Source organism: Podarcis tiliguerta (genome assembly GCF_965153285.1).
Source record: "Podarcis tiliguerta genome assembly, chromosome: 17".
In the NCBI taxonomy this organism is placed as follows: domain Eukaryota; kingdom Metazoa; phylum Chordata; class Lepidosauria; order Squamata; family Lacertidae; genus Podarcis; species Podarcis tiliguerta.
Window position 1 is genome coordinate 15,479,879 of NC_139550.1, and position 25,994 is coordinate 15,505,872.

At 43.3% G+C, this 25,994-nt stretch overlaps 1 protein-coding gene and 1 long non-coding RNA gene across 8 annotated transcripts in view; one reads left to right on the forward strand and one right to left on the reverse strand.

The window, feature by feature from the left end:
• The window catches only part of ECPAS (Ecm29 proteasome adaptor and scaffold), a 61,805-nt gene extending 50,119 nt beyond the window's left edge, over window positions 1-11,686 (forward strand). For all 7 annotated transcript variants that reach the window (XM_083419272.1, XM_083419274.1, XM_083419271.1 and 4 more), the window contains 8 exons: window positions 147-355; window positions 1,691-1,734; window positions 1,839-2,031; window positions 2,737-2,881; window positions 4,423-4,528; window positions 6,204-6,292; window positions 7,235-7,306; window positions 8,663-11,686. In XM_083419272.1, coding sequence (XP_083275398.1) covers window positions 147-355; window positions 1,691-1,734; window positions 1,839-2,031; window positions 2,737-2,881; window positions 4,423-4,528; window positions 6,204-6,292; window positions 7,235-7,306; window positions 8,663-8,802 — 998 coding nt within the window. In that variant the 3' untranslated portion in view covers window positions 8,803-11,686. The remainder of the gene's footprint in view (window positions 1-146; window positions 356-1,690; window positions 1,735-1,838; window positions 2,032-2,736; window positions 2,882-4,422; window positions 4,529-6,203; window positions 6,293-7,234; window positions 7,307-8,662) is intronic.
• Window positions 11,687-18,980: 7,294 nt separating this feature from the next.
• On the reverse strand, window positions 18,981-22,209 carry LOC310668002. Its single transcript, XR_014506529.1, has 3 exons — window positions 22,090-22,209; window positions 20,625-20,684; window positions 18,981-19,145 (listed from the first exon to the last, which is right to left on the reverse strand). It is a non-coding gene; the product is annotated as an uncharacterized lncRNA (long non-coding RNA).
• Between the last annotated feature and the right edge of the window lie 3,785 nt (window positions 22,210-25,994).

The following is a 25,994-nucleotide window of genomic DNA, read 5'->3' on the forward strand; positions in this document are numbered from 1 at the left end:
CAGTTTTGGCCTCGGAGAATTCCCAAGTTACAAGATTTTCTCTTGGAAAAGATTAGAGTAGTTCTCATGAAGCTGTATTCTAAAGCTAACCTGGTTCTGCTGCTCTTTACTCACCCTGTGAATCTTGTGTGTGTTTTGAAACTTAGGTACTTACGGCGGCATAAGGCTTTATATGGAGGAATTGATAGCAATCACCCAGAAAGCTTTGCAGTCCCAGTCTTGGAAGATGAAAGCTCAAGGAGCAGCCAGCATGGCGTCCATTGCAAAGCAAACTGGCTCCCTGGTGCCTCCGCACTTGGGCATGGTGCTCTCTGCTCTGTTGCAAGGCCTGCCTGGGAGAACGTGGGCAGGGAAGGTAAGAAACGCAGTTACTGCGCAATGCATTTTAAGGGAGAAGGTGATTAGCCCCATACTTAAGTAGATGGGGATAAAAGACATCACAAGCATTTGTATCTTCTTCTTCCTTTTGCATGGATGCCTTCTATTTCGATATTGCTGTCAAGCAAAGAAAAATTCTGATCTATAACGTGAAACTGGATGGGGCCTGAATATTGTTAGACCTCAATCTTGCTTTGGCAAATCTTTTCTCTCTATCCCTTGCTCTCTCCTCCCCGCTTTTTGCTGCTGCTGTTCACAGCCAGGTGTTGGTGTATGAAATGTACAAATCTGGTTGGCTACAAAGGATACCGTATTTTTCGCTCTATAGCACGCACCAGACCATAAGACGCACCTAGTTTTTGGAGGAGGAAAACAAGAGAAAAAAAATTCTGAATCTCAGAAGCCAGAACAACAAGAGGGATCGCTGCGCAGCGAAAGCAGCGATCCCTCTTGCTGTTCTGGCTTCTTGGATAGCTGTGCAGCCTGCATTCGCTCCATAAGACGCACACACATTTCCCCTTACTTTTTAGGAGGGAAAAAGTGAGTCTTATAGAGCAAAAAATACGGTAATTATTGGGTGATGTGAGGAGGAAGCATTTTAAAAGTGCTTCGTAGCTAGGGCGTGAATGAATTAGTATTTTTGTGGGCTGTATCACTTTTGCATGTGCTCCTTTGTCTTGTTTCCATATTAATCTTTAATTTTTTAATTTAAAAAAACCCCACATGAAAAGTTGCATTTCAGTACGTATTTCTGAGCTTATTTTATCTCAAGATAGGTATTTCTAAAGATGAATTTTTCAGCTTAGGCATGTTTGAACATTCAAAGCAAGAAGTGTTAAAGTTGGCGGATAGCTAAGTTCCGATCTGCATGTTAGTTTAGGAGCTGCTGATTAGACCAGTCAGTTGGTATTGGAATTTCTTAAAGATGGGCTTGCTCAGGCTTTGCTACTCATAACGTTGTTCTGCAAACAATGGTCCCTGGACCCTGGACTGGCCCATAGAACCATATTTCATGGCTTACAAGGAACCGTTGGCAAGCAAAATAATCTTGAGGCTCAAGACAGCCACTATCCTTTTCTTTTTTCTTTTTAATGATATGGCTTGGTGGCCCAGTGTTAAAATGTGTTGGAAACTATGTTACTATTGTATGGATCATTTGAATGGGTATTTGAATGGGTATTTGAAAGTCTCTGCAATTTCTGCCCTATCCAGAGTAGTTAAAAACTCCTCTAAGTAACCACTTTCCCTGTGCACTTCAGAAATCCCATGCTAAAAATTCTTCCCATTTCTTGTTTTGTGATAACCCTTTTAGGAGGAGTTACTGAAAGCTACTGCCAGTGTTGTCTGTTCATGCAGGTAAAAAAGTCCATCTTCTACTGGTTCTGAGCTTTATAAAGGTTGGCACTATTTAATAAGGTGGGCAGACAGCGACCAAATCTGTTTGCTGTTGGTATTTTCAGCACAGAGTTGCAGAAGTCTTTACCCAACCAGCCCAGCGTTGACGACATCCTACAGGCCTTGCTGAAGGAGTGCCGGAAAGAGAACCTCAGGTACAAGATGGTGGCTCTCCGGTGCACGGCTGATGTGCTCAAGGCCACGCAGGAGAATCGGTTCAAGGAGCTGGCAGACATCATCTTTCCAATAATAAAGAAGGTGAACTTTCAGTCCATGTTGCTTTTGAATAGCCCACTAAGAATGAATAATACCACCCTTTGCCCATTGTATCAAACTCGCAAGACCATTCACATTCATTCTCAGCATTCCTTACAACAGCTCTCTAAGGTAGGCCAGTGACGTCATCCCCATATCGCAGATAGGGGATGAAGCTGAGAATTAGCTGGCTTGTCACCCATTGGCTGAGTCACCCGTTGAGTTTGTGGCAGGACCAGGATTTTAACTGATGGCTTTCTATTTTGCTGCTCAGTCTCTTCACAACAATATGCTTTCTGCCGCTAGCACTGGCCGAGGGGGAAACCAGCAAACCTTAACCTTCTGCAGATTCTTAAGTACGTTGTCCTTCTGTGAGAGAATTAAATGGAGCGGCACTCATTTTAATACATGGGCTGTGATGTCCAAACAACATCATAGAGTTGGAAGAGATCTTGGACGTCCTTGTCTGCAACATCTTGCTCCGTGCAGGTTCCTTGGAGGCACCTGAAGCATCGCTGAGAAGTGGATGTCCAGCCTCTTCTTAAACACTTCCAGCAAAGGAGTGACCAGCAGCTCTCAAAGCAGCCTGTTCACGTGTGGACCCAGATCATGCCCTTGGAAAACTTTTCTTAATGCTATGGAAAAACTAACCTGCATTCTTCTTGTCTCTCCTTCCTCCTCCAATCCTTTCCTCTGGTACCACTGCAGAACTGCCCTGAGAACAGGGGGGCCAGTTCGCCACAGAACGACGATGAAGATGAGAATGAAAACGAGAAGGAGCTCCAGATGGAATCTCTTCTCTGTGCCTTTGAGAGTTTGGGCAAAGCGTGGCCCAGAAACCCAGAAACGCAACGTAGGTTTTTCCCTTACAAATATTTATACTAATTTTGTGCAAACTGCTTTTGAAAATAATAATAAAAATAAAAATCTCTAATCAGGTGGTCTACAAATCTTGTAAAATAAATATAAATAATTGAAAGGTTTAATCCCAAAAACTCGAGGCATTTCATCTTACAAAAAAGCAACAACCCTCTCCAAAAAGAATCAGAGAATGAGAAGAAACTTGAGGACACTCTTTCAGAGTATTTATTCTATTAGTTCAAATTGTTATTCTTAAAAAACCCCAGCTGCCTTGATATTTAGTGATTTCATTGTAGTTTTATTTGTTGTATTGTTCCTTATTAGTTTTGTTACCCCATTGAAAGGTTACTGTGGTGGGGACAGTAAATAAATACAATGCAAAAAAAACAACAACGCAAAATACATTTGCATTCATTGTAATAATAAAAGGTGTGGATATTGTTTGTGTTTAACGACGTTCAGCAGGAGATTGTTAGAATCAGACACTTGTGTTTAATGCGCAGAAGTCTACCCCCACTCTAGATGATTGCCCCCTACACCCTTTTAACCCAGGGAGGTTCAGGCAAACATCTGTACAGGGGTAATGTTGTAGTCCTGTCTAAATGTAATGAATGGGATTGTGATAAAGCAGAGTGTGTCTGCAAGTACTTTGCAAAATATAGGAGGCAGCTTTGAAGCTGGGGGGGGGGGGACTTCCAGTGAGAATTAAGATCCGGCCTTGGCTGCCGTGTCCTAGTCTCTCTCCTCCTCCCCGTTCCCCGCCAACATAGCTTAATTGGCAGGTTGCTAGGATTGAACCCTGTGGCGATCACACAGGGTCCCTGGACGTTTGACGGTCTATTGATCCCTGTGCCACCACTGTGATTGCTTTCTTCGCTGCCACCAACCTGTTTCTCACGGGTACACACGGAGTCCAGACAGTTGTTAACAGTCACAAATAATCAAGTTTATTGTTATAAACATGAACAAGTTTATGGTTTCAGTTAATTTTTCTTGTCAGTTTCTTAATCTTAGTTCCTTTACTGACCTATACGTTCCTAACAACTTCAAACTGATTATCCCAACTATCTGACTCCACCTAACAGTTCCTCTCACTCTCTCATAACACAACTCTACCAACCCACAGACTTCTCCTCCCTCTTACTTCTCCAACTCCCAACTGACTTCCACACAACTCCAACTCTCACTCTAACCCCTCCCCTCTGTTTCCACTGGCCAATCACTTCACACTCATTTAACCCTTTCCTTATGACCCACCTAGGAGGCAAATGCCACAAACCCTACTGAGAAATGATGGCCTCTGACTTAGGGGGTCCTTGCTGCAGGTCCCACGTGGAGCAGTATAAATGGGAGGAGGGGTGGCTGTGTTTTCTGCCATTTCAGCAGTCCAGGGTTTTAGGTGTCTAATGCCTTTGAGCACCTGCTGTTTTTTAAACCCCTGGTGATAATGTGTCTAGAGGACAGGGGGAGAATGTAGTTGTCTGCCTTACCTTTCTTTGTCTTGATTCTCTTGAAAACCTTTTCTTCCCCCAGGCTGCTATCAACAAGAGGTGTGCAAACTAATGTGCGAGCGGCTGAAACTCAGTACATGGAAAGTGCAGCTCGGAGTGCTCCAAGCTATGAAAGCTTATTTTCAAGGGTAATTTCCCTCCAGGTGCTGAACCTGCTGCTTCTCTGCCTTTTCCTCCTGTGACATTTTGTGCCTTCTCTGTGGTTGCGTCAAATCTCGCAAGTGCGCAGTGTGCCTCCCTTTTGTGGGGGCGTATCTGCTCATGTGAACAGAGACAGCAAAGCGGTAACTTGCTTAAGTTGTGTTTTGCAAACACCCGATAGGCCCTGCCGTCTGTACTGTCTCCACATTTGGGGGGGGGGGGTAAGGCTGCCTTCTACATCAGGTCAGAGAGAAGTACAGAGGTGCCTCGCAAGACGAAAAGAATCCGTTCCGCGAGTCTCTTCGTCTTGCAGTTTTTTTCGTCTTGCGAAGCAAGCCCATTAGCGGATTAGCGCTATTAGCGGTTTAGCGGCTATTAGCGGCTATTAAAGGCTTAAGGGATTAGCGGATTAGCTGCTAAAAGGCTATTAGCGGCTATTAAAGGCTTAAGGGATTAGCGGATTAGCTGCTAAAAGGCTATTAACGGCTTAGATCAGCTGATAAGTGGCTTAGATCAGCTGCTAAGCGGCTTAGCGATCAGCTGTTAAGCGGCTTAGCGAACAGCTGTTATGCGGCTTGGGAAAAAGGGGGGGAGGGAAAAAAAACCCCAGGAATCGCAAGACATTTTCGTCTTGCGAAGCAAGCCCATAGCAAATTCGTTTTGCGAAGCACCTCCAAAACGGAAAACCCTTGCGTCTAGCGGGTTTTCCGTCTTGCGAGGCATTCGTCTTGCGGGGCACCACTGTATAGTGGTACCTCAGGTTACATACGCTTCAGGTTACACACTCTGCTAACCCAGAAATAGTGCTTCAGGTTAAGAACTTTGCTTCAGGATAAGAACAGAAATCAGGCTATGGCGGCAGCAGGAGGCCCCATTAGCTAAAATGGTGCTTCAGGTTAAGAACAGTTTCAGGTTAAGAACAGACCTCCGGAACGAATTAAGTACTTCACTGGAGGTACCACTGTAGAGAAGGAGGGGGGGGGGCTCTGTTTGGCCTAGATAAGCAGGATGCAGCTTTGTAAATGATAAAAACCTTTCAGTGGGGCAGTGCGAATGATCAGCTTCGAAAGTGGTGGACGTTAAGCACCACTGTGATTTGGTCATCTGCAAATGGTGCTTCTCTCTGGGATCAGCTAATGTAGTACATTTCTCCTCTGCAATCCATGACTTGATTCCAGTGCAATGCTAAGTAACCATCAGTAAAAGGGCTTCCATTTGTGCAACAGAACCACTCCCCCTCTCCTTCCCCCATGTGGAAGCCCTGTTGTCCCCAGACTGACTTTGGGGGAGGGTTGGTGGGAAGCACCCAGAATGGAATTTAGGGGATACACAGGAAGAAAAGAGGAGAAAGTCCCTTGAATCAACAGGTATTCTTTTGCTGAAGGGACTGCTTTGGCTAAAAGCCTATATGTGTTGTGGGCTTAAGCCCATAACCAATCCTCTCTAGCTAGGACTAATTGGTGCAGGCTCTGCCGTTTGCAGACTAACCACTAGCCAAGACTCAGAGAGTTAAAAGGGAAATGGTTTCCTGTCTCTTCCAGAGGTGCTTCCCATGTTTCCTACAGTTATCTGTGATAACCCTAAACTGGGCAGCTGCTGTTCCGATATTGTCAGCAAGCTCCTTTTGACATAAGGCAACGGTGCTGTTCTTCCTTTGGGTAGGTTACTGTTGCTTGAAGCAGAACACTCAGATCCTGAGGCTTTGAGAAGAATACTGTTTGAAACCTGTTCCTCTATCACCCATTCTCTAGGTAAGTATATTGTCAGCGGTACTCCAGGAAACCCATTTTAAAGCTTTAAATGACTAGCTTTCACTAGCAGAAGAGAGTGGAGCCTTTTGCGCTTTTGGAATTTCTTGTATCCATCTGTATTGAACCTCTCTTGGAGACAGATGGAGGGGCTGTAGGAACTAAAGGATTGATGCATGACTAAAAGAGACTCCCCACTTCAGACTTTTGTAGATGGTGGTGGGACAGAGGTGGGGGTGGACCTTACTTTTTTCATCTTTGTTCTCCTCAACAGAATCCTACTCGTGTGTGGGATTATAACATCAGAAGATACTAGAATTCTGCCCTGTAGCCTTTTAGATATGGGAACAGGGAAGAGACTCATTTTTGAATGCTCCATATTTTGCGGGAAGGGCAGTTGTGAACTTCTGGTGGGTAAGGCAGATGTGTTCCCATTAACTATATGCATCTGGGCCATTGCATTAAATCACATAAATAAATACTGGGTTCTCATTTAACTTCTGACAACAGTTCTTCCCTGGCAAACATTTTGTAGTTTCTTTGAACAATAACAATACGTCGGGTTACAAACGCTTCGGGTCACAAACATTTTGGGTTACAAACTCTGCTAACCTGGAAGTAGTACCTCGGGTTGAGAACTTTGCCCCAGGATGAGAACGGAAATCGTGCACCGGCGGCACGGCAGCAGCGGGAGGCCCCCATTAGTGAAAGCACGTCTCAGATTAAGAACGGTTTCGGGTTAAGAACAGACCTCCGGAACGAATTAAGTTCGTAACCTGAGGTACCACTGTAAATCTGTGCCAAAAGTGGGGTTAGCAGAAATTAAGAAGTGCCTGTTGCCCTGTAAGATGCTTAAAGGGTGTATGTGGCCCATATGCACCTCTGGCATGAAGTTACATTTCCCTCAGATTATATTCATTCTTGACTTAATGTTTGTTCCCTCAGAGAATAGAAGCTACACCTCCATAAGAACTGAAGCCTTGTCAGTGATAGAAGTACTGCTCACAAAACTTGAAGGCAAGTTTTTTTTCATGATTTTGGAAATGTTGATCTCTTAACTCCAGAAGGCTAAAGAATGCTGCAGTTCAGTGCTAGTCTAGACTGATTTTAAAGCAATAATTGGTATAGATTTATTGGGGTGAGTACTCTGCTCTTTTTGCTTTGCAGGGTAGTTTTGGCCAGGCTGCTTCACAATTTGTATTATGGCAGCTCAGTTTCTGTGCATGAACCGCATAAGAGTCACACCAGTTGTTTGTTTGACATAAACTTACCTGCTTGTATTTGCCTTATTGTGTATTTACTCATTTTTGTTGGGAGCCGGCCAGTGGCTAGGGCAACCATATGGGCATATAAATTGTTGTTGTTGCTGTTGATAATAATAATAAAACTTTTTGATGTTTGAAAACCACATTTCGTAAAAAACAAACCAACCAAGGAGTATCATTATGTGGATAAGGGGAAACCTAACAGAAGGCTTTGGAAAGGAGCTCAAGACACAGAAGTTCTGCCACCTAGGCTCCTGTAGTCATTTCTAGGCATTGTCTTGTATGGTTTGCAAAATGCCACTAGGATATGTGGGCAAATGCCTTTGCAGATAAAGGGTAGAATTGTTATTTTGGGGCTTGTATTCCTACAGTCCCTGTTTCCTGCTATGAAGCACTTTACATTGCCCATGTGTATCTGCTTCTCAAAACCAAGCTGAACATCATATTGGCTTTGTGTGTTTGGAAACATCAAAACTAAACCTCTGTGGTGTGTTCCATGTGTTGGGGCTGCCTTTGAAAGTTCCTGGTGCAGCAGCTGGACCCAGGAGTAAGCAGTGTGATGGACTCCAGAACTTGATGGACTCCATTTCCCACCAGCCGAACTTCCCTTTGGCTATTCTGGCTGGGGCAGATGGCAGTTGGAAGTCCACCATCGTTGGCTCCCGCTGGGCAAGCCAGCCATTGCATTAAGTTTAGGAACACCTTTCAAAGGCAGCCCCACAAATAATGCATATGACTCGAGGGACCATATAACCCCAGTCCTGAAGGAAGTTACACTGGTTACCAGTTAGTTTCTGATCTTTCAAGCCGTCAGTGATCTGGATATCTGAAGAAGCACTTCTCCCATGTTTGTCCATATTTATTTCTATATTATCCTTGATATCATTTGAAGGCTCTTCCACCGCCTGAAGATCAGTGGATGGTTCCCAGGGCTGCCTTCTGACTTGTCACTATCCAGAACCCATTGATGCTTCTTACTGTATTTTAACTAATCTTTTTATGACTTTTTGTTGTTGTTATAAGCTATTTTTATGGCTTGAAAAGCCCAGTAAGTGGGAATGCATGAAATAACATGATGATGTCCTTCTGCCTCCTTCTCCTTATGTAGAGTCCAGACAGTGGGAGAGCCTGAACACAGAAAGCAGAGAACTCCTCATTGGCTCCTTAACAGCCCTGACGCTGGACAGCAGGCCTGAGCTACAAGAGAAAGCCACTTTGCTAAAGAAAACCTTAGAAAAACTCGATTGAATTGACAGCCAACCAAGTGCCATGCGAAACGAAACAAACGAAACAAGCGAAAGCACGCAGTGAGCTCTGAATACAGAGAGAGAACGCAAAGACGACTCTGTAGCATGCATCATTCCTTGGCTAAAATAAAGAACACCTTGAATTCTGTTCCCCATTAATTTTATCCTCCTCTTCTCTCCCCTCCCTCCAATTTTTTGTAACCATTTCAAGCAGTTTGGCTAGAATGAAAGCCTCGAGCGTATTAAAAACAAAAAAAAAAGCACACAACCGTAAACCCAAGCTACGTAATGAATTTTTGGGAAATTGTCCCGGCCTGCGTGCAAATAAAGGAGGGGAAGAAGCACCTCGTTTGAAAAATTAACACCAGCCAAAATCTTGGGTGTGTACCTGGAAATGATGTTTGTAAGAATTATCAAAAGGTGTTCATTGGAGCACTGGAGATCAAATACTCTGGCCTGTATCTTTCATGTGGAGTAATTCTTGCTTAGTGTTGTATCGGTAGGACTCTGGGTCTTGTTAGGACAAGGTAAGCTGATGCTAATATGGAGAGGTCCACCTTCTGTTGGTTTAGCCTGACTTTTGGAATCCCCTTGATGTGTGTGTTCTGGTCCTCCTGGTCCGCATACTGCCACGTCATCCGATGTAAAAATGGAGCAATTGCACGCTGGAAAGCACTTTAATTAGCTGTCTGGAAACAAGGGTGTACTTGGTTTTAAACAAGCAAAGAAGGAGCACTGCCCTTTCCCGAAAAAAGTTTTGCATGGCACTCAGTAATAGCAAAGCCCTTATCCAAAATAATGGTTTTCAAGAGTGCTCTGCATTTTCCACGAACTATCTCATAGTAGGCTACCTTTCCTCAGGTTTGTAACCCCCGTCTTGCTTTGAAAAACTACATGTTTTAACATTATTAATAAGGTGCAGTTAAATAACAGCGTTATATCTGACACGGCATATTCTGGTTTATAAGAAAGTACTTTTGTTTTTCTGGGTAAGACTTAACGTTGCATCCATTTAAGAGAGTGGAAACACATGGCATTAAGCAGCCCCCTTTTCTGTAGTGGCAAAAGCATTTTTTTAGCGGGGAGGGGGAAATGACATTTGCTCCAGTTTTAATAAAGGCTCCCTAGACGGTGCAGTGCTTTAGAATTTCACAACCCTAATTTAAGGCTCATCGCCATACATCCACAGAATACCGTGTAGGAAATAACGTGTGCTACTTGCTAACAGTTTTGTCATGTGTGGTGTCCTTGCCCGTAAGATGTTTGTAGGATTTGTTTCACATGAAGACCTATAAGCAGGTAGCACGTTAATTCCTACATGGAAGTGCCTTCTGCGTAGGAATTTTGCAACGTACAAAACTGACCGCTGGTCCTGCTTGATTGGCATCCCCCCACCCAATTGCCCTGTGGCACCTTGGAGGGCTGCCTGGTTCAGCCAGGATTACTTGCATGCACCTGTTATATGAATTGACCCCCCCGCAGTGCAACAAGCCCCTTTCCAGGTGCCTTTGATCACGAACCATCGGCATTTGCGTGGACTGCTCCCTCGCAGAGATACTTCATATATTTGATGGATACATCCCGAGGTGCGAGGGCACAAGCTGTTTTTAAATTGGCCTTTTTAGGGAGGTTCAGGGCGTTTGACAGAAAAAGGGGTGTGTGTTTAGGGCTGCTTCACATTTAATGGCCACCCAGAATTCCTGGGGTGGGGTTACACGCCTGTATCCTGAGGTTACAGGTTACCTCAAAATGGCGTTGAGAGGCATTTTCCTCATGTGCCGCCACATTTTGAGGACTCCTGGCCATTGTTACGATCTCGCTCCGTGGAAGTCTACTGAGAAATTAATGACTGGTGTGTGTGTGTGTGTCTCATGTGTGTCGTCAGACTCTTGTCTGTTGGTTAAAGGCCTTTGTCTTCTACCTAGCACTGCCCCATAGCTAAGGAATAGTAAAGCTGGTCTAAAAGATTTTAATGTATTACGGAAAGCTGCTTGTTGTTTACGCTGAGTTTGAATTTGCCAAGCACATCTGTAAAACGGAATGTTTGTAGGCATAAGATCTTTGCATAACTTTTAACAAAATAGCCCATTTTGTCTCGCAGGAGCTCTCTCTCTCTCTCTTTTTGTATTACGCAGAAATGTCAAGTGTTGCTCTTTTTCTTTCTTTTTGCAACAGTCGTTTTGAGTGTTTTAATAGAACCTGTGACAACCATATATATATATATATACGACATGTGCTAGGTCTCCGATATGACTCTTCAGCAACGGCTTCAGTATTTTGGGGTGGAATCTAAAAACTTGAGTTTGGAACAGCTGCTGTAGTAAGTATTTCCAAATGGAAATTTATATTAACCGTACTGAATACTAAAATTCCAGAATAAGAACTACCTGGAATGTGCAAGTTTGGTGAATAGCTTCTCTGAATAGCTTTTTTTCTTCTAAATTTAGATTATGAACTTACCAAACAAACATGTGCCTCTATGAGAAACCTACCTGCAAAAAAAAAAAAGTTGACTTAGAGGTCAGATACCCGTCCCTCTTTTAAATTTGTTGACTTAATAGGAAAAAAGTGGCCTTTGGAGAGTTATGTTTTCCTCTGAAAACAATTGCACTATAAAACACTGTTGCCCAAATGTGGGCGCTTGTGCTGCTGTTTAATGCTGCTTTGTATACCTGGATTGAAGTGTGTAAATTTGACACTATAGCACCCGCTGAATTTACAAACTTGTTGTGTGTTTTAAAGATTTCTAATGTTGCAAGAAAAAGGTCTCCATTAAATTCACTACATTCATTTTCTGTATCTGGATGTCAAGTTATGTAAGTGGATTGACCGAAAGAAACCTCCCCAACAAAAGGGTAGCATTAAAATAAAGGCACATGACCTCCTCTTGGATAGAACTGGTAATTCTGTTGGCGGTGGAGGGTGTACAGATTGGGCTATCTGCTCCCGTTTGCTCTTGAGACAGGGCTATGCAAATCCATCAGGAGGAAACCCGTCCCCATAGCAGGCCTCCCTGCTACTTGGAGAGTCACATGACCTTTGGGGAGCCCATGGAGTCACATGACCTTTGGGGAGGCCATGGTTTCCTGTGGGATGAAAAATTTCCCTTCCATTCCAATCACGGGTAGGAGCTGGCCTTTCATTCTCTCTGCAAGTCAAAATCACCAATGACATACAGTGGTACCTTGGACTACATACGCTTCAGGTTACATACACTTCAGGTTACAGACTCCAATAACCCAGAAATAGTACCTCGGGTTGAGAACTTTGCTTCAGGATGCGCACGGAAATCGGGCAGCAGTGACGCAGCGGCAGCAGGAGGCCCCATTAGCTAAAGTGGTACCTCAGGTTTAGAACAGTTTCAGGTTAAGAACGGACCTCCGGAATGAACTAAGTACGTAACCAGAGGTACCACTGTATTAAAAATATCTTCTCTTGCCCTTCCTCTCAAAAGGAGCCCAGGTGGCAAAAATACAAAGCGATAAAACAAATACCCTCTATTCAAAGGGTTTGTTGCAAGAGGAAGTTTCTCTCGCAGTAGCACTGGGAAGACAACAGAAGCAGTGCCTCTCTAACGCGAGGGAATGCCAAAGGGCAACACTAGAGGCCCAGTTCTTGCATTGTGCAGAACAGACCTGATCAGATGATACTTGCAGGAGGCCTTCACTTGCAGAAGGCAGTGATCAGCTGGCTATATAAAGGGTGAGATGATAAGTATCCTAGCCCCAAGCAGCACAGGGCTGCACGCACCCAAACCAGAACCTTGGAAAACAACAACACTGAATTTAGCTAATTGACAAATGCAACAATGAACGTGCAGCTGCATAAGCTGCTTTTAAACCATCTTCCAGGATTATCCCATCATAAAACCGATCTCAGATACGCACACCATTATCCTAAGATTTCTGTCTGCAACCCCCTATGTTTATCACTTCAGTAACCTGGAAAAATATCAACGGTCTACATATTCAGTGTCATGAGTCGAGAACAGAGAAAACACCCAGGACTGTTACACTCGACAGTAGCGATATTTGTGGCTTCTTGACTCTTGCTGTGTGTGGCAGGCCATCGGAGCTATTGCTCCAGCCATTCATCCGAGGACTGACATTGTCGCTCACCTGTGGCAACATTCTGCACTGAGGAAAAAGGGAAAGAGCTCTCCACCTTTACTGCCCCCTTCCCTTCCTTCCCATACAGCTGAATCTATTTTAGTTATTTTCCTTGGCATCATTATTTGGTATTTTGACACAACTTCACATGTTCGTGAAGTTACAGGCCATAATCCAGAGAGCGGCAGGACTCCGCTGCAAACAGCTTCACAAAAGCAGACTGCTTATTTTGGTTTTGCAAAACTAAAGCAGACTACTTAGTTTTGTGCTCCTATCTTCCCAAGATGCAGACATTAAAGAGGAAACCCACCCTCAGAACATCAGGGGCTAATCTAAGCCATGACACTTAAGTCATACACAGCATACAATACACAAGAGGTTTCCAAGAAAATATTATTGTTGTAGAATGCTCAAGAACGGCTTTTAAGAAGACAAACCTTTGTCAGATGTACTTAGATTTTCGCAAAACAGCAAATTTCCCTAATCGTTGAGGAACACAAAAAATACTGCTCTTGGAACGAAACGTATCAGCATTTGGCAAACAACAAATCAAACCAACAGTTGAACAATGAAATAAAAATAAAACTGCAGTGCACACTGAAAAGATCTCAGGCACAACGTGACATGAACCTTGCATGTTAGAAGATGTATGAATATTTCCTATTATACAGATGGTAAAAGTGGCAAGTTTATATTTTCCGTTGGCTCATCTCACTTTCAGGCCAACGGAACCGGTGTTGGTCCACAGAGAGCTTTCTGGGTCATGTGGCCAGCATGCCTAAACCGCTTCTGGTGCAACGGGACACCGTGACGGAAACCAGAGCGCACAGAAACGCCATTTACCTTCTTGCCTATTTATCTACTTGGACTGGTGTGCTTTAGAACTGCTAGGTTGGCAGGAGCTGGGACAGAGCGATGGGAGCTCACCCCGTCATGGGGATTCGAACCGCCGACCTTCTGATCGGCAAGCCCAAGAGGCTCAGTGGTTTAGACCACAGCGCCACCCGCGTCTACAGGGCTTTGGGAAGGAGGTGGGAGGCCTCTAGGGCCATCCAGAGCCCTCAGGCCTCCTTCCCAATGCCCAAAACCTTTTAACCGGGCCGAGGGCTGGAGAGCGTGTCAGCTTTTTATCCTCGCACATGGCACCATATCACTAAGGTTGGCGAAAGTCAGGCCCAGGGACCAAATACAACTGGCCCTCTGATCCCTCCTCAGGCCACACTCCACACTGGCCACCATTTGGAGGATAGAGAGGGATGTTTGAGCATGCATAGATGCTACCTTAATGTACAAAGCAAAAAGTTGCATTCATAGCTCCAACCACTTCTGCTCCTGGTCTCCACCACAAGCATGTGACCTTCAGAAATTTGCCCCTGGCTAAGAGGGGCTTGTCACTCCTGTTTCACCCCACATTCTGTTGCGTCGGGAGAACAGAGGAACATTGCATTCCCTTCACCGGTGGCATCTTTGAAAAGCGCCGTGGAGCTTCACCAACCCACACTGGAAAACGTCTTTAAAACGACAACAGGACATCGCGTTCCTGCAATAGAAAAGCCAGGCAAAGAATGCAAACCAAGCTTGATCTTCTCAGCTAAAGCCATAACTATGTACAGATCGCCCTCTGCTGTTAAGTCCAGGTCTATCTTCAAGTTCTGGAGTGATTTCAGAGGCTTTTCCCTTTTTGCCTGAGGGATGACAGGGAAAACTGTGGTTGAGCAAAATATTTTCATTTCAAAACATCCCAGGGTACCGAACTCACTGCTTCCGCGAGCTCCTATATACTTACGTATCATCTTCTACATATTTGATGAGAGTTAAGGCTTTTCTGTGGAGGACCAACAAGAATTGGGCAAGGAACACCCTCCTCAGAGACAATCCAGGTTTCAAACAAAAGACCTGTTAAAAAATGGCCACACAGGAAAAATCAGCAAACGGTCTCATCTACTGGCATTTTCTCATCAGTTCTATTCTAGCAAAATACTCATCGTGATGGGAGGTGGATGAGCTTGTGCGTTGCAGGGACTCTGGGGAGATGCAGCACATCTCTGAGTGCACGACACAAACAGATGCATTACAAACAAAATTCATTTTGAAAGCATGAATACATCAACGTGTTTTTACAGTTACCGTATATGCATTGCCCTTTCTAATCTGTTTATGTGCTGGTTACATTCGGAGCCTATGATTAACACGATATGTATTATGTGGCATTATAGACTTGGTAATATTTTTGCAGAACTTGTAAAAAAAAAAAATTGTCAAGATTAAAGAGCAGGTCTGAATTTGTAGCTCTTGTAACTTGGTACAATGCTGGGAACTGGCTTTTACAAAGAAATAGATGGGAGACAGACCCACCCATACTAGCAACCAACAAACTACTTGAGTGAGCCCCTGACTTAACCTCAGAAGCGTTACTGAAATCAGTGGTTTGTTGAATATTATGCTAAATACTCAGTCTTAACAATAATGCTTTTATTTCTACACCCCTTAAGTACACTTGAAGCTTTCCCTCAGTTTCTAGACATATAGTACACCGCCACTTGAATTAACTTCAGAGTACAGAATACAGAGAAATCTTCTTTAAAATCACTGTTAAATTACTACACAAAAGAAATCACTTGAGATTTTTTTAAATGTACATATAACTACACAAAAAACTACTTCAGGTTTTTTTAAAAACATGCTATGGTTTAATCTGCTTTATTTCATTTGAGTGAATAGTCACCTGATACAGGAAGTCTTTTACTAGAGTGTCTTGGTACAGGACATCTTGGAAAACATTCCTAAAAAAAATACAAACAGGAGAAGCATGAAGCAATATGTTGAATTTCACCACAACACCAAGTTAAACTGGTGGCTGTCCACTGTAACTGTATTTCTTCCTATGTTTAAAAACGTTGGTTTGGGATTGCAGCCTTGACTACATTCTTACACACACACACGTGGGAGCAAGCTCCACTGAATTTAAGTGGGGGCTCACTTGCTCAGCCTGAATTGTAAGACTTCAAGCGCTCTCCACAGAGAATTGGGGCTACAGTCCTAACCTGCTCCTGTCTTGAATTCAATGGGACTTTCCTCTGAGTAGATGTGGTTAAGGCTGCAGCCTCAGTGAAACACCCTTCCATTTCAGTTCTGAGATACTTACTCGACTCGTTTTATGACTTTATTTAACCAAATGTTTGTACTGCCTTAATCGTTTCACAAGAAATACTTAAAGCGTCAGTGAAAACGGTGGAAAGCAAATAATTAAAACATTCCAAAGGGAATAGACAACAGAGTGAAAAGAGATTAAAACCTGTCAATGTCTACATGTCTTGGATATGCTGGTCCAATTTAAAAAAACGCTTAGAATGCTTATGAGTAAACATGCAATGATGACCCATGAAAATGAAAGAGACTGCAAACTTTTGATTCAAGCAGCGCTATCACTGGAACTTTCTTTCTTTTTTAAAAAAACAATAACCATATGATTTGAAGTTTCAGTTTGAGGCTGGCTATGCTTCTCAACTGCTGATGCATGCCTTATTACAGAGACAGGAACCCTGCGGTGGTAATGCGAGTTTCTTTCAATCCCCATGTCTTGTCAGCATTTGAACAAATTGCTAGGTTGCTTCTCCATCCCTTCCCAACTAATTCAGGATGTGCAGCTGACCGGCCACAAACACGGTACGATTCCTTCCTTCTGACAGAACCACAACTGGCCCATGAATACTTACCCCTATCAGAAAGGGGGAAAGAACTGTAGCGTTTGCAGTTTTGCTCACTACCATTACTGTTTGTTCCTTAAAGTAAGGTAAAGGTAAAGGGACCCCTGACCATTTGGTCCAGTCGTGGCCGACTCTGGGGTTGCGGCGCTCATCTTGCTTTATTGGCCGAGGGAGCCGGCGTACAGCTTCCGGGTCATGTGGCCAGCATGATTAAGCCGCTTTTGGCGATCCAGAGCAGCGCACGGAAACGCCGTTTACCTTCCTGCCAGAGCGGTACCTATTTATCTACTTGCACTTTGACGTGCTTTCGAACTGCTAGGTTGGCAGGTACAGAGACCGAGCAACAGGAGCTCACCCCGTCGTGGGGATTCGAACCGCCGACCTTCTGATCAGCAAGTCCTAGGCTCTGTGGTTTAACCCACAGCACCACCCCTGTCCCTTGTTCCTTAAAGTACTCTGAGATTATTTGGCCATGGGTGCTTCTAAAGGTACCCAGTGAATTTGGACTGCCGAAGTTGGCAAAATTAAACTGATTCGATTTTTAAAAAAATGATTAATCATCATCATCAACCTTTTATTCGACCGTCAGTCAGAAAAAGAAACATTTGTCAGTACACAGTTAAAAACATCGAAAAAGATTTTAAAACTTACCAACACTAAAATGGGTTAAACAGATAGCCCTATATCAATACAGTAAAAAAATGATTAAAGATTTCTAGAATATAATGGAAATAACTGCATATTAAATACGGGTCTTTCGTGCTAGTAGGCGGTATGCAAATATTTTTGAGTAAATAAATCAAAATAATTATGTCAGTTGTAAAGCTAACTTTCACAATACATTCCCATCATTTCTAAGTGAGGTGCAAATTTAATATTTCTTCGTACTGGGAGAGCAAACAAGGAAAACACACTTTTCCAAAAAAGCAGGACTAAGCATGAATTCAGATTAGCACTTAAAAATTATGCTTCCTTAGTTGTGCTGGATAAACTCCCTTTAACTTCCTCGTTCGGTGGGGGGGTGGGGGGCCCGCTCAGTGGCCTGCCTACCAAAATATCTAAGTGGAAACTTTCATTTTAACCTCAAAGGGAAAATACAAAAACTGCCTGGAAAATCTTATACCCCTAGAAAAGACATCTAGTCAGAAAGAGGACAAGGTAGACATCATAATGACAAAGAGATAATTCAAAAGCTTCTAAGCACAACATTACTTCTTTTCATTAGAAATGAAGGAGCCAGTGGCATTTGGGAGAATTTAGCGGAGGAGATCAATGACCTTACCTTCAGCAATCCTTGCACAAAAAGACCCGACTCGTAATGAAAGGAGGTTTCATTTCTGCAAAGCCTCGAACACTTCCTCTCTGTTAAAGTGAGAAAGAGGCACAGTGTGCGTAGCATCTGTAATACAATATCATTTTAATAGTACAGGCAGTGAAGTTTAGCCAAGAGAAAAATCGGCAGTGGTTATATATTGCACAGGAACTGGGGCAATTCTTTCAGGGATCCACATATATTTTCTAACAGCTATATGTTCCTCCAGCATGCAAACTGCATATTTTGTGGCCTGAGTAATGTTCTTTTTTCCCCTTCCAACTTGGGCACCCACCTTCATCGGACTGTCCAGAACATCACTAGAGGAAATGTCCAGCCCACCATATTGCTGTTTTTTTACAGCCTCCTTTTTTTTTTAGGAGCCTGAATTTGCTTCACCATAGTATTGCAACAGAAACAAACAAAGAAACAACACACCCTACTCCCTCTCTATGTGTGAGGGGAAAAGAACACAAGCTCAAATTAATAGTTTCCCATTTTTTCTGATTACAGGAAACTTCTTCATTCATTAACTGTTTTTAGTTTTTGTGTGTGTCGCTATTGTTGATTCCCCTCGCTCCTGCAGCCAATAGGAAGCTGTACACGCCTCCTCCACGCCGGAAGGAGCGCCGGAAATAGCACTGTGCGTGCGTGAGCACTCCGGCCCATCGCGGCGTCTGCGGGACCATGAACCGGCCCAAGCCACAAAAACTTTGCTGTCCCCTGGTCTACACACACTCTATCCTTTCAATCTAGGAGATGAAGAGTCATTATTAGAGTTCATGGCCACATTCCTGCCAGGTCAAAACACATCAGTAAAAGACATTCCAGCATCCTCAAGATCCTACATTATGGCATTTCCCTATTTCACTTTTTTTTATATAAACCTTTGCATGTAAAAAACAACAACAACTGCATACAGTTTTGGTCAAGTACAGTTAGAAAATGATTCCAAGTGCCGACATGCTTATGAGATGGAAGCTGGTATTAACTCAGCACTCCCGAAAATCTAGAAGTATTCTTATTTACGATGTGTAATTTATTTTACCGAAGGCAGATCAAAAAGGAGAAGAATGGAAGAGCTGTTTCCTTTCATGATGCAGCTAAGATAAGGGCTTACATCTATGTCTTCTGGAGCACTTTGTGATTTCATAGATGAAAGGAGTTCCATTATAGGAATAACTTCCCCCGTCAGCACTGGAATGATGCTCTGGCCCTGGGCAATAAATAACATTTTATGAAATAAAAAAAAGCAGAGCATGCACTTACAAAACGTGACATGAAAGGACTGGGAGGTTGTTGGTTTTTTTTGAAGAGAACAGAGTAATAGGGAAATAGTCAAATACTTTATTTTCCAGATTTGTTCCAACATAACCGTAACCAACAGAAAGATAAGCAAATAAATCAAGAAAATAATTTTAAAACTGAATGCAATTTTAAAAACTGGATTCATAATCTTTTTAATTTAAGACTGCTCAGTGAAAGTACCTGGGACTGGTCTAGGACTTAAACTGCAAAAAGATGATATGCAGTTAACAAATTTACTGCTGCATTTAACATTTTATCAGAAGAAAATATATGGGGTTTCATTCCTTGTTAATTACTATTCCCCAAGTGTCCTCTACAATAATCCCCCTCTCAGCCAGATATAGCTTAAGAAGCTTGCATTGTCAGTTCCTTTGCCTGACAAACAACTAGTATAGAAAAACCTTCACTTTTTTGTAATACTATTTTGTTTTTTCTATTTAGAAAATTACATTTGTTAGGAGGTTGATAGTAGTCGGTCTGAGGAAGATAGTACATTTTTAAAAAAAGACTCAAAATTCATCTAAACTGCCTTATATAGTGAGAATAAAATATCAATCAGATTTCTAAAAAGGTAAAGGTAAAGGTACCCCTGCCCGTACGGGCCAGTCTTGACAGACTCTAGGGTTGTACACCCATCTCACTCAAGAGGCCGGGGGCCAGCGCTGTCCGGAGACACTTCCGGGTCACGTGGCCAGCGTGACATCGCTGCTCTGGCGAGCCAGAGCCGCACACGGAAACGCTGTTTACCTTCCCGCTAGTAAGCGGTCCCTATTTATCTACTTGCACCCAGGGGTGCTTTCGAACTGCTAGGTTGGCAGGCGCTGGGACCGAACAGCGGGAGCGCACCCCGCGCGGGGATTCCAACCGCCGACCTTTCGATCGGCAAGCCCTAGGCACTGAGGCTTTAACCACTCAAGAGGCCAGGGGCCAGCACTGTCCGGAGACACTTCCGGGTCATGTGGCCAGCGTGACATCGCTGCTGTGGCGAGCCAGAGCCGCACACAGAACGCCGTTTACCTTCCCACTAATAAGCGGTCCCTATTTATCTACTTGCCCCCAGGGGTGCTTTCAAACTGCTAGGTTGGCAGGCGCTGGGACCGAACAACGGGAGCGCACCCCGGCGCCACCCGCGTCCCCTAATCAGATTTCTACTCTGCTCTAAAATAGGCAGGGGTGTGTGTGGGAGGGGTTTCAGATTCCTCAGAGTTCCTATCACATCTTCATGGAAATTGTTCTCGTATACAAAGCTTCCAGAATATCCAGGAGAATCCAAAGTAGCTCCTTCTTTGGATGGGTATGATGCAATGGGAAAGGAGCAAACACATTCATAACTCACTGAAATCAATGGAATTTGCAATCCGTGTTTTGCTGCATGCAATGCTCATACGTCGTCTTCCAGTCTCTCTGTGCCTTCTGAGGCAGCTTTTTGAAAGTGTTCTTGTCTTCCCTAAGGAATAAATCAGTCTGTTTTCAGGTTTTTTTTTTTGAGGGGATGTTTTCATTTTTTTAAAGAAGGTCCTGATACATGTCTGCACATCTTAACCATGTCATACATAAAAAGACACCAGATCCACAACCTACCGTATGTTTCTGTGTATAAGACTAGGCTTTTTTCTTTAGAAATTATGCTAAAAAGTGGGGGTCGTCTTATACATGGATAGTGCAAAGGGTGGGTGTTTGAGCAGCTATTTGGCGTGTTATTGGTTGATGCGTCAATGACTGGTGTTGATTGGCTGTCGCTGTGGCAATGGGGGGGGGGGTATTGATATTTTCCCTGAGAGCCTATGTATTTCCAAGCAAGGGTATACAACATGAGAGACATCTTAATAACATCTCCAGCAATATATACATCTGTAATGCAGTATGTATTAAAACAGATTCTCATCTCATAATGGCAACATATAATCTTGGGAAGAGCCTGCAAGTAGATTTGAGCCAACAAGGCATGAGCTCTGCTGTTTCAAATCACTGTGCCCTAATAAAACCACTTCTGGGATTCAAAATTTAACATGTACACTGTTAAGTGAAGAATCTTGAACAGTGGTACCTTAGTTTTTGAACATTCCGGAAGACCGTTGGGTAGCCTTTGATACAACTCAATTTTTTATATGTATTTGTTGCAGTTGTGCAACACCCTTTACCATTGCCCACTTGGCGGCTGAAGCTGATGGGAGATATAAAAATGTAGTGTAAACACCGAGAACTGGGAAACACTGGCCTGCAAGCACTCCAGTTGGATAACAGCCTTTACCAAAGATGTCATGGGATTTGAAGACGCTCGAACTCAGGATGAAAAGGAGAAACGTGCTAAGAGAAAGGCACACTTGGCAAATCAACACCCACCTGGAAACCAACGTCCCCACTGTGGAAGGACGTGTGGATCCAGAATTGGCTTCCACAGTCACTTACGGACTCAAACCGTGTTTATGTAAGGCAATCATACTCGGCTATAAGTGATCACCAAAGAAGAAGATGATGGGAGATATCGTACTTTAACAGCACCAGGAGGGCATCAGAGTGGCATCAGAGTGGCAGAAAAACAGGTTGCTCACCCCTTGAGCCAGCCCCCTCACCAGTTCCTCTCCTGCGTTACAGATCTACCCCCATCGGTGTACACACCATATATTTAAAGCACACTCCCCAGTCCTACTGAAGAATCCTGGGAACTGTAGTTTGTCAAGGGTGCTGGGAGTTGTAGTTCTCTCTGGGTGCAGAGGTTCCCAGGATTCGCTTTCCCGGTCAATGCATGCTGTGAAAGGGACCCTCAAAGGGAGACACTGTTACAGCTGCCCCTGTTAGGCAGAATCACTCACCCTGGGACTTTAACGGGGGCGGGTTACCTGGAAGCTCACCTGGAAGCGGCTACTCAGTCTCTGTGACTGCAGAGCTTCAAGGAGAGGGGAGCGAAACCCACTACCGTGCGTGCGCGCTGTCCAAGGTACTGCGAATCCCAGAGATTTGCTCGCGCGTTTTAAGAAAAAAAGGGAAGGAAGGAAGGCAGGCAAGAGTAAAGTATAGTGTCATGCACCTCTCATTTCCGGCTCTACAATGCATTTTATTATTTTTATTTTTGTATTTTCTGCATGCGGTCAGATGCAACACAGAACAAGCCTGCATCTGTTCGCGGCTGCTAAAGCTGCAACAGCCTTTGAATTTCTTTTATTTTTGAAAAAAAAGAGGTGGAAGAATCGAAAGAAGCAGCTCCGACGCAGCGCGCAGAGTTTGTTTTTTTTTCAATAATCCTATCCCCGATTTATAAGTAAAAAAAGCCGAGGATATGAGTTTTTCAGGACCCTCTGCTTGTCCCCGCCGTCGTTTCAGCCTTGTAGCACAACGGGCAGACATTCAACAGATAGAGTTGACGGAGTAGCGCATGGGTGCAGCTAGCATTTATTTTAAAGCAAAGGACCTTCCAGCTCCGGATTTTTTTTTAATCCGTTGTAATATTTCGGTTCACTTCCACGCATGCAGGATCCTAGGATCTGTAATTGAGAGCCGGAAGTCTCCATCGAAAAGAAAGCCTTACCTCTTAGGCGTGACACTTGCCTATCCAGCACTGCAAGAAACACGCAGGCGCGAAAGGTGGTTTCTTGCTTTTAAATGAGTGTTTCAATCTGTGGTCCGGTCCACCAGTTTCATCCAGGTGACCCGTGGCATCTCTCCCTCAAATATTCACATTCCTTTTCAATTGCATTTGTTGCTTCTTTTATTTCTCATATTGCGTTTTGTTATATTACAATTGCAACGCTATGGAATTCGAATGGCATTGCAGCACAGCACAATGCAGGAAGTAAGGGAAGCAATAAAAACGCAAGTAAAAACCACGCAGCTTTCTAGCACGAGGCATTGCAACTGCTGCAACAGGGAGAAATATCAGTGCAGGTTTCACCAAGCCCGTCAGCAATTTTCAAGTGGTCCATGGTGAGTTTGGGAACCACTGCTTCTCATTTTATATCACGTTTTGCTTCAGTGGCTTGTTAATGCTCACAGGAAATGTTTACCTGTTTGGGATACTTCCAACAGGTTCAGTGCTGACCAGGCCTGACACACACACAAATAAAGCAAGCTTTCATGGATTATATATAGTGGTACCTTGGGTTACAAATGCTTCAGGTTACAGACTCTGCTAACCCAGAAATAGTACCTCGGGTTAAGAACTTTGCTTCAGGATGAGAACAGAAATCGCGTGGTGGCGGCAGGAGGCCCCATTAGGTAAAGTGGTGTCTCAGGTTAAGAACAGTTTCAGGTTCAGAACGGACCTCCAGGACGAATTAAGTTCTTAACCAGAGGTACCACTGTACAGTGAATGGGACAACAGCTCACATTTCCAATTCCAGTGTTCACAAAATGCCACCTGAAAGTCACTTCATCACTTTTATATCTCTTCTATAGACTGAGAAGTTGTGGGAGGCAAGAAACTAAATTTCCAGCCCTCGAGTTGATTTAATACAGTACTTGCATTCCGCTTTCCTAACAAATGTTGAGCTCAAAAGTGGCTTGCAATAATCCCAACAGCATTAACAAATGTTGCAGTCACTAGAATATCAAACTCTATAGCATGTAAAGCAAGCAACAACAAAATAACCAGTACAATAAAGTCAGTGTAATTCAAAGAGTTTTGCCATGCCAGGATACTTCCTAATCACATGGAACCTTACTCCAGAGCCCTTGTCCACACAACGAACATCCGTTTCTGGGAACACCCCTTTCTGGTTTCTTGAGATTTTGTATAGAATTGTAGAGTCGGGGTCCAATCTGAAACCATGCTGGACCGTTGCTTTGCTTTGCAAATGCGCTAGCAGTTTTATTGCTCCACCACTGTGAAAATCACTTGCTTATTTTTTTTTAATGAGAAGACTGCGCACTTGAAACTGCCCAAAGCTTAACATCCCAATCTATACAGTATGCATGTTCTGAAAAAATGGCTGCCATCTGTTAACAGAATTCTTGAGTCCGTTCGTGCATGCATCCCTGTGCCTGTCTACTCAGATGCCAGCCCCACTGCGTCCAGTGAGACTTACTCCCAGGCAAATGTGTAAAGTCTTGTAGCCTGAATCTTACTGAGATAATTCAGTTATGCTGAGTATCTCATTTTGGCAAGCCTTCTGAGTGACAGTAAACTGAACTAAGCCAGATGGATTGCAAAACAAGCTGATACTTGCAGAAGCTTTTGACAATATAGTTTTGACAAGGCTGAACTAATATTCAAGACAAATATTGAAAACGCATTAGGATAAAACCAAACACTATTTGCTAATTGCCAAAAATTACTATAAAGAGAAACAGAAATGATTTTTACAGGATATACTTTTTTTTTTGGCAGTCGCTCTGCTTTTACAGCTTTCCATGAATTTTTTATTTCTAATGAAGACAAGAGGAGGGTTATAACATGATCTTACAAAGCCAGTAAGATATGGAGCCAGCTGCATTTAGCACACCCTGTACAGAAATGCTGGCAGATTGCTATGTAAGCAGATCTTATTTTGAAACAGAAAATACAGCTGGCAGCAAAATGTGAAATGTGAAATTCATTTTATTTTTTTATTTTTTAAAAAAACGCAAAACAAAAGAAGCGGGCTTAACTGAGCCCACAGCCCAGACAAAGAATTAGTCATGCCCATTAATTTCAGTAATTTACTTTGAGTAAAACTTAAGTTAAATGCCCCCCAATAGTAATAAGATAGCAACAAAACAACAACAGAAATATTAATTTATTTTATACAGTGATTTTCTAAACCACTTACCGTAATCAGAGAGCTCTGTAAGCAGTATACAAATGAAATGGTTGATAAAACACAGCAAAAAGTCACAAAACAGTTCAAAAACAACTTTACTCAGAAAACAATAATCATTAAGATGCAGAAAAATCACAAAACTTTTATATGGGCAACAAAATTTGGGTCTGGGTAGACTTGGAGATACAGATATGGACTTGTAAGTCTAATCCAGGGATGGCCAAACTTGGCCCTCCAGCTGTTTTGGGACTACAACTCCTATCATCCCTAGCTAACAGGACCAGTGATCAGGGATGATGGGAATTGTAGTCCCCAAACAGCTGGAGGACCAAGTTTGGCCATGCCTGGTCTAATCTGTAACTTTCTTCTGCAAATCGACAAACAATGAACTCTAAAGGGGAGAGGGAACCGCACAGCAAATGTTATTTTATAACACATTATCCTTGTCTCCACCAGGAGACAAGCCTTGAACCCTTGTTACCTGTGATCTGTTGACTTCCACAATCATTCCCAACATCAGGAAAATGGTGTGTTTCAAGGACTATTGCTCCTAGACATTTTTCTGTGTGTTTCTGTGAGCTTACGGTATTTCTAAGATTACAGGTAGCAAGCAATCACCATAACTCATGCAGGCAATCTGTGATTTTGGACAGCGCTTCAGTGTAATTACGAATAATAGTAATGAAAAGAAGCCTTACACCTGACTCCTTTGCAAACCTCCTTTTCAAAGCGCATCGCCTCTCCCTTGCTATAATGTGCCATTTGGTTAGATTTATTAGGCCATAATTATAAGCATCCAAATCTAATTTGGATGTGGGAATAGATTTTCTTTCCAACCTCTCCGGTTCTAGAAAAGAAGCCATTTATTATGTTCAATGAGGATCTGTTATTTGCATTTCCTGTTGTGTCCCTTCAGCAGCTGCTGATTTGAAAAAGCATTCCTCTTAACCTTGTCCAAAGCCCATTGAATGCTTTCCAGTAACTTCCAAATCAAGGCCCTATTAGCGTCAAATGATGGCGGA